Source organism: Bubalus bubalis, chromosome 6 (genome assembly GCF_019923935.1).
Source record: "Bubalus bubalis isolate 160015118507 breed Murrah chromosome 6, NDDB_SH_1, whole genome shotgun sequence".
Classification (NCBI taxonomy): domain Eukaryota; kingdom Metazoa; phylum Chordata; class Mammalia; order Artiodactyla; family Bovidae; genus Bubalus; species Bubalus bubalis.
Window position 1 is genome coordinate 27,793,185 of NC_059162.1, and position 17,081 is coordinate 27,810,265.

General features: G+C 45.2%; 1 protein-coding gene across 1 annotated transcript in view; it reads left to right on the top strand.

Moving 5' to 3' along the window:
- The window catches only part of CASQ2 (calsequestrin 2), a 73,000-nt gene that overhangs the window by 41,928 nt on the left and 13,991 nt on the right, over window positions 1-17,081 (top strand). The window contains exons 6-8 of the mRNA XM_006058676.3: window positions 4,367-4,497; window positions 6,027-6,072; window positions 12,724-12,778. Of these exons, the coding sequence (XP_006058738.1) occupies window positions 4,367-4,497; window positions 6,027-6,072; window positions 12,724-12,778 (232 nt within the window). The remainder of the gene's footprint in view (window positions 1-4,366; window positions 4,498-6,026; window positions 6,073-12,723; window positions 12,779-17,081) is intronic.

Below are 17,081 nucleotides of genomic sequence, written 5' to 3' on the forward strand. Positions count from 1 at the left end.
CTCACTGGTGCCCAGCAGGGGGTGCTAGAGCAGAAGAAGTGGGCAGAAGGACCTGTTAGTGAGACACTCCACCACAGGGAATGCCAGAGGACCTGGAAAGGGAGGGGCTTTATAGAGGTTTGAAGTCAGGAGAGGCAAGGGTCCAGGAAACCCTAATACAGTCCCAAAGATGAAGAACCAACTGACAGAGGTTGAGATGACAAGCGGACCTGGCCACTGTTGAGATGGAGAGAGAGACAAAAGAAGACACACAACAGCTTAAGATTGCAAGTCTCTGCTTCAGGACAGTAAAGACTGTAAGCTACTGAAAACACTAGGAAATCTAGGAAGAAGAATCTATTGAAGAACATAAGATGGGGTCATGGGAAATAGATGGGGAAACAGTGGGAACACTGTCAGACTTTATTTTTCTGGGCTCCAAAATCACTACAGATGGTGACTGCAGCCATGAAATTAAAAGATGCTTACTCCTTGGAAGGGAAGTTATGACCAACCTAGATAGCATATTCAAAAGCAGAGACATTACTTTGCCAACAAAGGTCCATCTAGTCAAGGCTATGGTTTTTCCTGTGGTCATGTATGGATGTGAGAGTTGGACTGTGAAGAAGGCTGAGTGCCAAAGAATTGATGCTTTTGAACTGTGGTGTTGGAGAAGACTCTTGAGAGTCCCTTGGACTGCAAGGAGATCCAACCAGTCCATTCTGAAGGAGATCAGCCCTGGGATTTCTTTGGAAGGAATGATGCTAGAGCTGAAACTCCAGTACTTTGGCCACCTCATGCGAAGAGTTGACTCACTGGAAAAGACTCTGATGCTGGGAGGGATTGGGGGCAAGAGGAGAAGGGGACGACAGAGGATGAGATGGCTGGACGGCATCACTGACTCGATGGACGTGAGTCTGAGTGAACTCCGGGAGCTGGTGATGGACAGGGAGGCCTGGCATGCTGCGATTCATGGGGTCGCAAAGAGTCGGACACGACTGAGTGACTGAACTGATCTGATCTGAGCTCTAATTTCTACAAGTTGGGAAGACATTCAACTGCAAAGGATCTTTCGTTTATTCATCCACCCACCTAGCAAGCATTTATTGAGGGCCTTTTTTGTGCCAGACACTCTTCCAGATGCCAGGGGCACAACACTGAGCAAACCAGATTTCTGTCCTTGTAGGATTTAGAGTTTGGTATGTGTTGGGGGAAGGAGAAGATGGGAAGACACAGAGTAAGTAAACAAACCAATAAATACATTATGTTAAATACATTATATGAGTTGGAGAACTGTAATGAGGATGAGATATCAGGGCTGCTGATGTAGAGTTGGGAGTTTACCAGTTTCCAACCACTGTCCGTGTCGGTAAGCCCCAATGAGCTTTTAAAAGCATTGGTTCTTGGAACTCACACCTGGAAATTTGGGGGTTTTTTTTAGCATTATGGCCAGGCCCAGAAATATGCATTTTCTAAGAGCTCCCTGGGAGATTTCAGCTGGCATACAGGTTTGGGACCAGCACTGATCAATGGATCTTGATTCTGTATCAAGCCACACAAGGGCCCAACCTGCCTGAAGCACATGGAGCAAGAGTCAGAGGACCGAGGATGGTGTCCACTCTATGGCACCTCACAGCCTGAAAAACGTCAGTTCTAATTATCTCATGCCATATCCAACTGACCTATTATTTTCTTGGAATAAACAGTGAGAAGCAAAATCATTTGTTTGAACCAAACAAATTGGGCCAAAAGAAGCTGTGATTCTCTAAACAAAGTTGACAGAGAAGACAGATGTTGAGAAGACCTAAATTCATTGAGTTGATTTCATCTGCAACAACCGAAATGGCTTGCTAACTTGTGGAAAAGCATGTTATCAAGATTTATACACGTGCAAATGTCAGAAGAATGGCCATTGTACTTTATAATCTTCTTGCCTTGGCAAACTCCATTCCAACTAATTTAAAAAAAAAAAAAGGACAAAAGAATTCATGATTGAATCTCCTCAGATTTTAATAGTAAAATCCATTCTTACTTAATTGTACCATCCATGAAACAGGTCTGGGTCCCTTGGATATAGTCGGCCCCACTAAATATTTATTGAAGAATCAATCAGTGCCTCAATCAGTCAAGCTTCCTTCAGTCTTTACCATCCAAGATACAATTAAAAGGAAAAGGAAGGAATTATCTGAGATTCAAGATGAGAAAATTCTATGGTAGTGACGGGTATATAGGGAACAGGCCTATATAGGGGATATTGGCCCCTAGAAAATTCTGCTCAGAGTGCCCAAGATTTAAACTTACAAAAATCATATTCCAACTTCACATTCATGGTCTTAACACTGCACATCCTTACACACACACACACACACACACACACACACACACACACTCCCACACACAGGTGCATCTCCACTGTTTACCTTAATGGAGGGTGTGATGAGGCTTCTCACCTTCAGGAAGCCTTCATTCTGGCAGACTGATCTGCGGGTGAGTTGATGAGAACCTGTTACAAGAGGAATAAGGAAACATCTCCCTACACCATGCACAGTGCCAATCTGATATTTAAAGGAACATAAATTCCTTTCTGTACAATGTCAAGGAAAAGGTAATTTGGAAGGAAATGAAATGGAAAGTTGGAATGGAGGCAAATTGGCAGTTCAGAACACTCCACTTGAACAATTCATCCTCAAATTGTGCCTCAAGCTCATCATTTGTAAAATAAGTATAATAATAGTTCTGACGTCGTACAAAGTGGAGATTTATAAAGTAATCAACTTTAAACACTTTGCAACAGTAACTGGCACACAGCAAGCACTCCATGTGTTTGCTATGATTTGTTTTTGTTCATCTGGTCACCTCCTACAAACACAGTTCCCTGGTTCCTAAGATATGTGGTAGGTGAACTCAGAAAACCAGAATCCAATGTCATTTTCAAGCTCATTCTGCGAGGGCCCTTGTGAAGAACTGTGTGTAAGCCCAACCCATGGTTGTATGGTTGCTCTTTCCTCCTCTTTCCCTAACCACATTCCCCACCCCATCATCCACACCACCCCCATACCATAGAAGAGGGAAAAAAGAGAAAACCCCACACCTTTTTGTCCCTTAAAGCAAAATCAACATAACCATTAAATCTCTTTGACAGACTTTGGCTCTTAACACAGCTGTTTTTGTTAGCTCTTGAGTAGCATGTGGGTGTTGCTTTCCCTTAAGTCCTTAAAAAACGTCTTTTTGGAATACAGTGACCCGCAATTAATAGCAAGTGATGACAAAAGCCATAGGGATACCAGTGTTGGCTCAGAATGGACCTCCTTGTGTAACCGCTTATGTAACACCCAGTCCCCCCCCCCCCCAGTTAGTCATGGCTGCCCTGGGCCTCTGCACCGTTGGTTACCACCACAGGGCGTCAGCTCTTAGGCAATTCCTCTTTAGCTTCAAGGGAACCACTGTTCATCCCTGTGCTTTCTGGGACCACAGCTCTGAACTCGAAAAGAATGGCATTTGGTTTTCTACAGAGCATTGCACATTCCAAGCCTCTCGAATCATTTCACAAAAGGAGACGTGAGTTCAGCAGCTCTGCCAGTGAACACAGCAACCATTCTGTCCTGACCAGACTGCACAGCCATGTTAATCAAGAGAGCACACAGCTCCCAGTCTATAGGCTGGCTCCCTGTGCTTTCTATTTGACACAGGGTAAGCCACTCATCCTCGCTTGCTGGGTACTCTCCCAGCATGAGCATTGAAAGTCTGAATCCTGGGAAACCCCTCCACCCTGGACAAACCAGGATGGCAAGTCACCTTCTGACAGGTAACCAAGCAGGCAGTTTCCAGAGCCTCAGAAACCATCAGACACACCCAGGACTGAGAGACAGCCCTCAGGCCAATGCTTCAACCGAAATAGTAATTACAGTTTATGAGCTGATCGGGGACAGACTAATGGGTTGGCCTCTGATTCTGAGTACCTGTGTGCTTTACATGGTTTCCATCAACTGCCTGGTCTATCAAAATCGGTTCAATTAAATCCATGCATCCCAGGACACTGAACATGATCTGCTGACATTTGCTTCCTCCTCCAGGCCCTGGCAAACACAGTTCAGTGATGGTGATTATGGAATTAAATTTCCCACCTTCCATTCTGACTGCTCTCTGGCCCTGACTGGATCTCATCTGCCAAAGAGGACTTTTCCTCTCTATCTGTCCTTTGATCACAAAAGGAGGTGGGTCTGGCCAGGCCTAGGTGTTGAGTTCCTATCATTTCAACATTTAAGTTAAAACCACACATACACTCCCATGTCTTTTGCAGAGAACACACACACTTGTAGCTGGACAACCCACTGCTACTCTAGACTGCTGTTCAAGGAAACTATTGTCTTGCTTCTAATTGTTACAGGTTGCAAAGAAATTGTCCTTGAAGATGAATGAGGTTGACTTCTACGAGCCATTTATGGACGAGCCCATTGCCATCCCTGACAAACCCTACACGGAAGAGGAGCTCGTGGAGTTTGTGAAAGAGCACCAAAGGTGCCCCAGATGGCATGCAGGGAGTGGCAGCAGGGCTGATCCAGGGCCTGGGGGATGGAGACAAGCCTCTCAGTCCCACCATTTCAGACCCCCAGGAGCAACAACCTGGAGTTAGTACCCCAGCAGAACTGAACTCAGCAGTGTGGCTTTGTTGGTCATTGATCAGTGGCTACATTTTCTGAATATGGGTTTACATTTCCAAGCAAAGTTAGACCACCTCCTCGCAGTGAAGAAATCACCTCATACAGTAAGATGTCACAAGTAAAATTCCACAATGATAATGATAGTGATTTAATGTTAGCATCCTAAAGTATGATGCCAGGTGCTTTGGGAAGCTATTTTACCTAATCTTCAACATTATGGGGGATATAACAAATTATACCTGAACTTTACAGATCAAGGAATTGGGCTCAGGGCAGTTAAGTAATGAAGCCAAGGATGAACATTTTGTGCATAGAACTTCTGGGAGACGAATATTTGATACCATTAGCACTAGCATGGATCAGCATACTTTTTTTGTAAAGGGCCAGAAAATAAATATTGCAGGCTTTGTGGGCCAGATGGTCTCTGCTGCAAGCACTCAATTCCACCATTGTAGTGAGTAAACAGTCATGGGCCATATGTAAACAAATGTGTGTGGCTGTGTCCCAACAGAAGTTTATTTATAAAAACAGGAGCCTTGGCTGGATTGGACCCACCATCTGTATGTAGTCTGCTGACCTCGGTTCTTAAGGGAGAGACAATACCAGAAACTGGAACATGGTGGTGGGTTTACCGCCTCATCCACCCAATGCTCCCCTCCTCCCAGTCACACGGGCTCACTGAACGTGGAGATTGGACCTACCAGTGATAGTCTGCTGAGCCCGGCTCTTAAGGAGAGACAGTACCAGAACACGGAACATGGTGGTGGGTTTACCGCCTCATCCACCCACCTCCCCTCCTCACGGTCACACGGGCTCACTGAACGTGGAGCATGATGACTCCATCACTGGGTCGGCCTTGGTCCCCACAGGGAAGCAGCACTCGGATGAATAAATACCAACAAGGCTAACAGTATTTGCCAACATTCAAAAAGAAGTCAAACTATGAGCAAAAGATAGATCCGACCTGCTCCTCCAAACGTCCTCAAGGGCTTTTGATCGATCACCCTGGTGATAAAACAACTGTAGCTCTGGGCTGTTTCCTCTCCTGGGTCTCCTGATTCTGGGCCTGCTCAGGGTTCTCAGGAGTGTCCCCTATCAGTGAGAAGGGAAAGGGCTTGGGCATAAGCTGAACCTGTTCCCTGTGACCCATTGTCTGTGATAGACTTTATAATCTTGGGCTCAAATGGGCCTATGAAAAGGCTTTAGGCCCAGCTCTGTGTCACACACAACAGGGTCGATCTGCTGTTTCCTTAATAGAGAAAACAAGTATGTAGGACTTGGGAAAGCGAACCAACATCTCATCCTACATTTCACTGTGCTGGGGCTTTGGTGTCAGCTGAGGTCATCTCTATTCAAGGAAGTTTATCTTTTTTTTTTTCTCCCCAGACCCACTCTACGTCGCCTGCGCCCAGAAGATATGTTTGAAACATGGGTAAGAAAGTGGCAAACTCTTTGTGCCTTGTAGAGATGAGTACATTCTCCAAGAGGAATACCCCTTTGAGTTCCAAACCTCAAACCAAGTCTTATTTGGTGTGGGTGTCTGGGGTGGTGGTGAATTTGACATGTGGACAGCATCACACTGAGTTACAACTCCATTCCCCTGGGCTGGCCACTAGGCAAAATCACTATATCTCTGAGCTCATTTCCTAGAGTAACTACTGGCTTTTATTCAATGGCCACCAGAAACCCAAGGTCACAGGTAGAAGCTCAGGCCACACATTCCAGACTTGGGCTCAAGTTCAGAATCTGCCACCTATTAGCTTTGTGTCCTACCTTAAATCATGTGGCCTTTCTGAGCTTTAGCTCCTGCGTCTAAAATCAGGCTTATTGTAGGGATGAAAGGTATGAAGAACCCAGACACAGTAGGTCCTCCATCAGTGCGTGGTAGCTGTTTTTGTAAATACCAACTCAAGGCACTGAAGAGTGCCAAGTCAGATTGTCCCCGAGGTCTATGTCAGACAGTATGTCCGGTGGGTTAGCACTATAAAGAGGGCCTTGACGATACACACCCCCACCCCAGCTTTATACAGAATTCAGTAAACAGTAACAACCAAAGTCTGTGAAGCTTTTTTCAAAGCATTTCATGTGCCCTTTTACTTGGATCTCTCAATAGTTCTGGAAAGTGATATAAAACAAGTGGCATTTTAGCTTCCTAGAAAAACTGACAATCACACAGATTAAATCAATTACTCAAAGATATATAACTAATAAGCATTAGATCTGGGACTTAAATTTAGACCACCTGGAACCAAATCTCTTGTTTTCTCCAGCATATATCCTAGAGTGGACCATGTCCCCATAAGGCAACATTTTGGCGGAGAGGGAGAGAAGGGTTGGTGGTAGGGAGAAAGAGATTAACATGGAAGCCTGTGTTTACTAATTCTCTAATTCAGAGTCTAAAGTGACAGCTGAACAGAATCATGGAGTAACTTGACACTCTCTGTTTTACTGGCATGTAACTTCTTTGGATATCTGAAGGTAAAACAAACATTTCACACCAAAGGCAAATAATTCAGTCTGGAGGAGTGGACTATTTAAGAGCAACACAGCACAATAGAAACATCTTTTCCTAATATTTAAACCTTTCAAAAATTTAACATTTAGGAGGTCTTGTTATTGGATTTTAAAATAACAAAAATGGTATAACAATGATTTAAAAATAATTAAAAATATTCTCACCTTTCACTTGAAAAATTTCAGACTTATAAAAAACAGTGTAACAAATTTCATGACCTCTTTACCCAGATTCCCCAAATGTTAACGTTTGGCTTTATTACATTCTCTTGATATAGAATTTTTCTGAACTGTTTGAGAGTAAATAGCAGACCCAATTCCCTTTTGCTCCTAAACACTTCAGAAGTTGTATAAAAACAGGAACTTTTTCTTACATAATCAGTGTGTGCATGCATGCAAAACTGCTTCAGTCGTATCCAATTCTTTGTAACCCTATGAACCTTAGCCCGTCGGGATCCTCTGTCCATGGGATTCTCCAGGCACGAATACTGGAGTGGGTTGCCGTGCCCTTCTCCAGGGAATCTTCCCGTCCCAGGAGTCCAACCAGAGTCTCTTGCGCCTCCCGTATTGGCAGGCAGGCTCTTTACCACTAGTGCCACCTGCGATGCCCACAGAGTCACAGTATGCTTACCCAAATCAGGGAGTTAATACTAATACCATTCCATGTTTAAATTGACCAGTCGTCACTAATATCCTATTGCAAGAGAAAACATTTGTTTTTTCCTGGCGAATGATCCAAACTTTGATCCAAGGCTTGTGTTTGATTGTTATGTTTTTTTAGTTGCCTTTAATCTGGAATAGGTTGTTGGTCTGTCTTTGTCTTTCATGAGACAAGGTACCATTTCAAATCGAGAGTGATTATTACTGTTCTGTTCAGCTATGCCTTTAATTCTTGTTTTGTTCATTCTTAAGAGATAAGTCTCTAGGTTCCTGGAAGGGAAACGCTGCAAAATCATAGAATCCTTCTCTCAGGCCTTTCCTCACTGAGAGAGCAGTATCCCACCCCAAACCACACCCCCATTGTAGGACAGTCCTGCTCCCTCCTTCTGATCATGGACACCTCTCAAATCACCCCCCTGCACACTGCTCTGAAGAAATGCTCCCTCTCCCGTATCAGAGGCAGATATTCAGAAAGGAAGTTTGCCGTCTGGCTTCAACTGGAAGGTTGCCAGTCTCTGCTTTCTTTTCACTTAATGAATAAGTTATAGCTTTTGCTATACTATAAAATAAAAGTGATGGCTCACACTTTCCACATGAGTATATATTCAACTGCTTTCTAATTGGAAAAGGGCTGTGTATTGAATTCAACCAGGCAGAGAAAAGGGCAACCAGAAGGGTTTAGTCCTTTCCAACAGCCCATCGTGGAATATCCATATGACATCCCCAGAAGCCCTAGCCAGCCCCTCATCCAAGTCTCCAACTAGAGAGAGAGGGCAGGACAGGCCACCCAGGGTTATCTTCGCATCCTGAAAGAGGAACAGAAAGCAGACTGTCAGAAGGACCTTGGGGAAGCCACTCGGTCCCTATCCCATCCACATGTACCCACTTTCAGGGGCTATTTGGCCACAGCAACTTACACTGCATAGGCTGAGGAAAGTGACCAATTTGTGAACTTCAAAATCTTGATCTTCAACACCCACTTGCTTAGACACTGCAAGATATTTAAATAAAATAGAAAAGCCAGGTAGGGCTAAAGCAACCATTGACTGGCTTCTCTCCCCAACTGTACAGGTTTTTACAGCAGTAAATCACAGAAAATATAACTTATTATTCCCCAAATACTGGGAATATTTGCTGTGTGTAAATCAGATAGCTATTTATTTACTTAGAATATTCAGTGAATGTCCAGACTCAGTGCTGACTTGTCCCTCTGCTTTGAGACTCCACCTCCCCACCGGCCCTCCATCCTGGCCAGTAGTCAGCCACAGTCCTTGGCAAAAGCCCACAGAAATTGGGACTCCGCAGTTCTTTCTGAAAGAATCTTCCCTTGGTTGCAATAGGAAAGTCGTTCCCAGAGGGGGCCAGGGATCTCCTCCAGGGAACCCCTACATCACTGATTGCCCCTTAGTTAGGGAATCACAGTTTTAACTATTTTTCTTCTCTTTGTATCTCTTCATTCAACATGAGAGCAAATGTTCCACAGAGACTAGAAGGAAACAGAGTTAAATATGAACAATGGTAATATCTGATTGGTGGGTGACTGATGTTCCATTTCTCTTCGGTATCTCTAATATTTGCTAATTTTCTTCAAGAGGTATGTAAGATTTTTATCACCATACTCTTTTTTAAAAAAAAAATTCAACAGACATTAAGAAGAACCTATTACATTGTGCTAATCATGCTATAAAAATAAGCATTGCTGTCCTGTCCTTAGGAATTCAGGGTTGAGTAGACGAAACAGTCCCAATAATAACAGAACACCAGCCCAGTGTGTTTGCTGCTATGACAGCTGCTGCCAAGTCACTCAGTCGTGTCTGACTCTCTGCAACCCCGTGGACTGCAGCCCACCAGAATGCCCCGTCCCTGGGATTCTCCAGGCAAGAACACTGGAGTGGGTTGCCATTTCCTTCTCCAATGCATTAAAGTAGAAAGTGAAAGTGAAGTCACTCAGTCGTGTCTGACTCTTAGTGACCCCATGGACTGCAGCCCACCAGGCTCCTCCATCCATGGGATTTTCCGGGCAACAGTACTGGAGTGGGGTGCCATTGCCTTCTCCCAGGGACATACAAAGTGCTAGCAAATCTACACTAAGGTAGTCATCAAAGTAACTCCCAAATTTCCACTTCTTTGGGGGATCTGGGGCTCAGACACTTGGCCTAAAAAAGCCCCTCCTTGGCCTCTTGCAACTTAAGAAAGACCAGCATTTGCAACATCTTCTGCAAAGCCTGTGGAGAGACAATAGATTAGCAGAGCCCATTCTCTCTCTTGTTGGTCATGTCAGGAAAATTTTTCCTCTACCCTCTTAGGTCTATTTCTTAGGCCCTGCAAATGAAACTGATAAAAGACAGATTAGCAAGAGGTAAAAACCACAGATTTAATTAGCTATTCATGCATGGGAGAAACGTGACTCAAGGAGGGGCTTATACACCATCTTAATGGGGAATGGGGGTGGGGTGGGGGGCAGAGGAGCACTTCTGGGAGAACAAAATGACTTTTTTGAATGATAAATGGGCCCTTAGGAGAATAGATGGCAGATACGATAATTTTGTGATAATGTCTGTCTGAGTGATGACAACTGAGTTCTTGGGGAGGCTCTGCTTTTAGGCAGATAAAGGATTTCAGGAATTTAGATGCCTTCAGCCAAAACAGTTTTATGTCACAGTGGCCTATTTGCGACCCCGTCATTGAGAAAGAAAAGGAATGGACTTTGGGGTCAGACAGAGCTGGCTTGAATCCCAGTTGTCATGTACCATCTCCATGGCTTTAGCTAAGTCACTCAATTCTTGAAGCATTAAATAGGAATCAGACTTTGAGATTCAGAAATACTGTATTTACAAAGTACCGATACATTGTGTGGCAAGTGGCAAATATCACTGTTGCCATTTTCACCATCATTATTATTTTAAGCCATAATCCCTTCCTTCAGAGAGCCTGCCATCCAGTTGAGAGAGATTTGTGCAATTAAAAAGGTTATTTCAAGGCAATGTGATGACTGACTGCGTGATCTGCACAGCAAAGGCTGTGGGTTCAGAGAAAGCCCCTGGGGTGTTCTCAGGCCAGTGGATGGTCAGCTTGGCTCTTCCCTCACCTTGCACGTTGGATTTACACTGAGTAGCCCTGACTTACCGGCCTGACCATGGATTCTTGCTCTGTGAGCTTATTATGGAAAATACCTGGCACTGAAAAGCAACTGCCTCTTTGCAGGTATTCAATACAGGTTTGTGTGCTGAATCTTTGAGATCCATAAAGAAAAAGGCTCTTTCTCTGGGTTATGGTTCTTCATCCAGGGGCCATCGCAGGCCTGGGGAGTGACAGCCATATTAAGAACAGCTTCTTAGCAAATTAACATGGATTCTTAATTCTAAAACTAATTTCTAAATGCACTGTAGAAGGGTACACAGATATGAAGCCTTCTTCCTAGAGTTAACACTGCTTACTTCCAACTGATGACAGGAGACAGAGTCACAGGGTAGCCTAATGAGAACTGATCAGGATATTCTGTCTGGCGATAATAGCAAATGTAAAACAGGGAAAGCTCAGACTCCCCTTCTGGTTGCCGTCAGATTTGTGTAATAAACCTGTACTCACGTATGCATGCACACACGTATCTGTAAAATTCAATTCCCCAGAGTCTGACCATGGCAGTGCCCACTCTCTTGGTTTTAATAATAATATTTTCCATGTAATCTCTCTTAGACCATTTGGAGGTTTTTGTCCATTCCAAACTCAAAGGAAAAAAAATTAGCATTTAGATAGGATTGCACCAGCATTAAAATTAACTGAAATGGAAACAGAGATCATGAGAGGTTTGAGATGCCTAGAGTTTTTTTTTTTTTTTTTTTCCCCTAGGATGATTCCAATATGACATTCAGGGCACCCAGTGAATCCCTCTGCCGGTGTCAGTGATAATCATATTCACTTAGATTTGTCCCTGGTGCCCCATTCTCATACAGCTTCCTCTCCAGGTCTCCTGAGGCTCACATTTCTCATAAGAGGGGCCCCTCCAAGCTCCTGCTTCTCCTTCTGCAGGAATAATCAGTGCAGAGACACAAGGTGCATATATGGTCCTTTCTGCTCAGGACAGAGAAACACGAGATGCACTTGGTTGCCCATGGATTTGAAACACTCTCTCTAGACTCTCTATCCCATTCCAGCCTCCACACACACTTTTACTGTCACACCCTCAACTTTCCCTAAGTCTAAATTCCAGAGTTTTCCTGCAGCTGCCCACTCTCAGGATCTATCCTGCTTTGGCAAGCAGAAAGGACCCCAAGGAAACAACTTGGGAGGTCACTCGCAGCAAAGCGCCCCCTACTGACCACACAGGTTCTGCTTCTTCAATAGGAGATGTCTTTAACAAAAGCACTACACAGGTGTAGATTCTTGTGTGAACAAAACAGACCCACATCCTCACTTATCTCATAGAGTCTCGTCTGCTACCTGTTTGAGGACATTTTCAGGATCTGTTAGCAACATTCGGAAGTTTCTATAATCTGGTATATCGCTGATTATATTTGCTGGCGGTGAATTCCTGAAACACAGACTGACACGCACCCGCGGAGGTGTGTCCAGAATGCTTTGTGGCTCTCGGAGCTCCTGATGAACCAAACTCACATTCTTCCTCATTTTGTCTTTTACTGCTGCTCTCCTGGATCCTCCAGCCCACGGGAGTGAGGCCCTTTTCATGCTAGTGTCTGTGTGTGGTTGGTGTTTTCCTGTCTTGCAAACCCATTGATTAAACTCCACAGTCTTCCCCGCGGCTCATCGGTATTCCCTTCCTGAATGTATGCCCCTGCGTCCACCCCGCTCCACCGCCTCCCATTTTCATTCCAGCCTCTGAGTCTGTCCAGGACTCACTCCCTGGTATCTTTCCACCCAAGAGAGTAACTTTGATTCTTCTCTCCCACAGGAAGATGATTTGAACGGAATCCATATTGTGGCCTTTGCGGAGAGGAGTGACCCAGGTAGGAACCCTACACCCCATCCCCACTCTTACACACCTTAAGCCAAAACTGACCTCTCTCCTTTGTCAGCCCTCACCCTTTCTTCCGTCATTTCCGGTCTTCCGCAAACCGCAAGGTAACGAACGCCCCCTGGTGGTAGCCTGTTAGGGATGATTCCACATTCAAATATGCACACAGCTAAGAGAGTATGCCGGAGAAGGCAATGGCACCTCACTTTCTTGCCTGGAAAATCCCATGGATGGAGGAGCCTGGTGGGCTACAGTCCACGGGGTCGCTAAGAGTCGGGCACGACTGAGCGACTTCACTTTCACTTTTCACTTTCATGCATTGGAGAAGGAAATGGCAACCCACTCCAGTGTTCTTGCCTGGAGAATCCCAGGGACGGGGGAGCCGGTCGCACAGAGTCAGACACGACTGAAGCGACTTAGCAGCAGCAGCAAGCGAGTATGCCGGAGAAGGCAATGGCACTCCACTCCAGTACTCTTGTCTGGAAAATCCCATGGACGGAGGAGCCTGGTGGGCTGCAGTCCATAGGGTCGCCAAGAGTCGGACACAACTGAGCGACTTCACTTTCACTTTTCACTTTTATGCATTGGAGAAGGAAATGGCAACCCACTCCAGTGTTCTTGCCTGGAGAATCCCAGGGACGGGGGAGCCTGGTGGGCTGCCGTCTATGGGGTCGTACAGAGTTGGACATGCCTGAAGCGACTTAGCAGCAGCAGCAGCAAGAGAGTATGACCCTGGAGAAGGAAATGACAACCCACTCCAGTATTCTTGCCTGGACAATCTCATGGACAGAGGAGCCTGGCAGGCTACAGTCCGTGGGATCGCAAAGAACTGGACACTACTGAGCGACTAAGCACAGCACAAGTGAGTATCAACCTCATTCTGCCTAGCTGCCTATTAAGAACCAAGGACTAAGGAGGAGGATGTTAAAACATCCTGGCTTTAAGGATGTGTATGTGGGTGCTGTGCTTAGTCGCTCAGTTGTGTCCAACTCTGCGACCCCAAAGACTGTAGCCCACCAGGCTTCTCTGTCCATGGGGATTCTCCAGGCAAGAATACTGGAGTGGTTTGCCATGCCCTCCTTCAGGGGATCTTCCCAACCCAGAGATCTAACCCTGGTCTCCCACATTGTGGGCAGATTCTTTACTGTCTGAGCTACCAGGGAAGCCCAAGAATACTGGAGTGGGTAGCCTATCCCTTCTCTAGGGGATCTTCCCAGCCCAGGAATGGAACCAGGGTCTCCTGCATTGAAGCTGAGCTACAAGGGAAGCCCCTGTGTATAGGAGGAGGGAGGTAAATTTCTGTTCACATTTAAACTTCATTTACCAATGTTGTGATCTAGCCTATATGAATTACAATCCTACCTTAAAATAATAACTGTGTATCCTTTGGTCTGCAAAATATTGTCTATGCCTGAGAAATTTCATAGAAAATATTCCATCAAATAATGAGAACTGGGCAAAACAAGCAGCTTATTTCTAAAGTACAAAATGACCCTATAAATGGGTGTTAACCTGGTCAAGTTTTTCCTGGTTTCACTCTTTTTAACACCAGTGGAGAGTGAAGGGCAGGAAAAATTAATTTTGCAGGTGGTAAAATTCTGGATTCCTACAGTAGTGCTCTGTAAATAAAGTTTCCCAAAGGGAAGGGTAAGCGGTGATTCTGAAGTGTGTTTTGGAAGACTTGGGGCAATCCAAAACGCAACCAGAGAAGGCAGGGAACTTCCTTTAGGATGGCTAAGCAGCCAGGTGATGAGGTGCCTGGGCAGGGTTTCCCAACCTGACAGTGCCACCGAGCCACCTGGGACTGACTGAAACAAGCTCTGAGCCAAGTGCTGATGCCCTGTGGGGTTTGGGAACCACTGTTCCGGGTAAGATACATTTGTATGGCATTTGCCTCAGCCTCTCATATATTCATTCATAAAGACAGATAAGGAAGTAGCGGGTCAGAGAAGTTCAACAAACTGCCCAAGAGTGCACAATGAGCTAGTGGGAGGCCACAAAGAGGGGACGATTGTCCCATTCATCAATATATACCTGGTTCTTGTCTGTGCCTTGACACAGAGTAGGTGCTTAATAAATACCTGTGAGCAGATGATTAGATATGCTGATGACTGGCTGAGACCGAGCCCATCTCGTCACTATCTGAACAGCATTTTGTTTCTTTGGTAAAACACTGTCAGCCTCCACAGTTTCTTACAAACTGAAACCCAGATGTTTTTATCATGCAATTTTTAAAATTGAGGTATAATCCACATACCATAAGATACACTGTTCTTTAAATATTTATGTATTTGGCTACCCTGGGTCTTAGTTGTGACCTGCGAACTCTTAGTGGCAGCATGTGGGATCTAGTTCCCTGACCAGGGATCGAACCCGCCTCTGCACTGGGAGCACTGAGTCTTAGCCACTGGGCCACCATGGAAGTCCCTAAGGTTCACCTTTCCTAAGTGTGCAATTCAGCAGTTTTACTATATTCACAAAGTTGTGCAAACATCACCACTATCTAATTCCAGAACACTTTCATCATCTCAAAAAAATCTCATCTCAATTAGCAGCCACTCCTATTCCCTTTTCCTCCACCCGCTGGCAACAACTCAATGTACTTTCTGTCTCTAGGGATTTGACTGTTCTGGATAGTTCATGTAAATGAAGTCATGTAATATGTAGCCTTTTGTACCTAGCATCTTTCACTTACTATAATGTTTTCCATATTCATCTGTATGTGGTATGCATCAATAATTCATTCCTTTTTAGGGTCAAATAATATTCCTCTGTATGAAAAACAAATTTATGCTCCAAATTATCTGAAAGCTTCCTTCCCATTTTTTTTCATTAATTTTTTGGAATGTTCACTCGTGTCCCAGTTTTCCCATCACTGACTTGCAGATTTGGGAAAACTCTTCAAGAAAACCTAATCTGTGTCCAAAAAAAATATCAGTACGATTCCAGCTTTTTTCCACAATTCTGGCTACCCCCAGCCCCTGGAGAAGAAAATAGCAAAGAAGCCAGTTGCCCAAGGTTTACAAGCTATAATCAAACCGAATGGGATCCCTGGTGTTGTGTGAACAGAGATGAAATGGCCATCAGCAGCAGCCTGCTGGCAAGACTCCAGGGGGCTTCCTTCCCCACCCCCTGCCCCCTCCCAGGATTGTGGGGAGGCCTGTCTGGCTCTCTGGAACAATGGAACAAAGAGGCCTCGGAGAAGCTGCAGGAACCTGTTTGACCGAGATTGCTGCTGTAATGAATCAAGCTTCTGAAACTACTTCCACCTCCTCCCTGTGCAAATATCCCTGGGCCCGAAGCCTTGTCTTGCCCCACAGGAGCCCATGCTGGGGCTTGTTACTGGGAAGCTGGAAGAAATGCACTGGGGGTGGAGGTTGGGGAGGGAGGATGGGCTCACAGCATCTTTCCTCAGGGAGAGAGAGGGTGGGGGACTGGCCCGCTCAGGGCTGGGAAAGAGAAAGACTTTTCTGTGAAAGTTCCTGACTCTGCGACTAGTCAGTCATTACTGCAGGTCACTGATGTGTAACCAGGGCAGAGGGGCCTGACTGCAGGACTAGGAATTTCATTCCTACCCAGACAGTACTTCCTGATATAGCTGCTCTTGCTAACAAACTCCGCGGGGCCCATTGCACCAACCAAACCCCTACCCAGTCACCAAAGACAATAGTACAGCTCTCTTAAAGAGCTAAGAGTCTGGAGAAAGTGTGCTCTGGGCTTTATGGAGGTGGTCCTATTTGGTCCTTAAAGCCACCCTGTGATATATGCATGATGATGATCCCCCCAGCATCAGATGAGAAAAGTGATTCTTAAGGGTTAAATGACTTGCCCAAATCACTTGCTGTATTCAAGCCAAGATTCAAATTCTGGCAAGCTGTCTTGACCTCTGACTACATCGTGATTCTGATAAAGATGAGGATGATGGTGACTTACTGTATTCTTAGATGAAGTAACCCCATGTGGGAGGTACTACTTTTATTTTTACAACTGATGAAGCCGAGGAGGCCCAGAGCAGCTGACTTGCTGGGGAGCAGTGGATCTGGAATTAAACTGAGCGCTGACTGGGTGCATAGCCCCACCCTGAAACACAAAGCCCTACTTCGTGTCTACCCATCTCTCAGAATTACTACCCTGCAGAGTCTGAGTGACCGTTTAGCCTGCCCTCCTTCCTCTCCGCTGTCCTTTACCACCCTCTGCACCTCCAACATTTGAAAAGACCCAAAGAAGTTCAGTGAAGCACTCAAGATGGCACGGTTAGAGGCATAGCAGGCACAGGAGTTTAGATTTCTGGATGG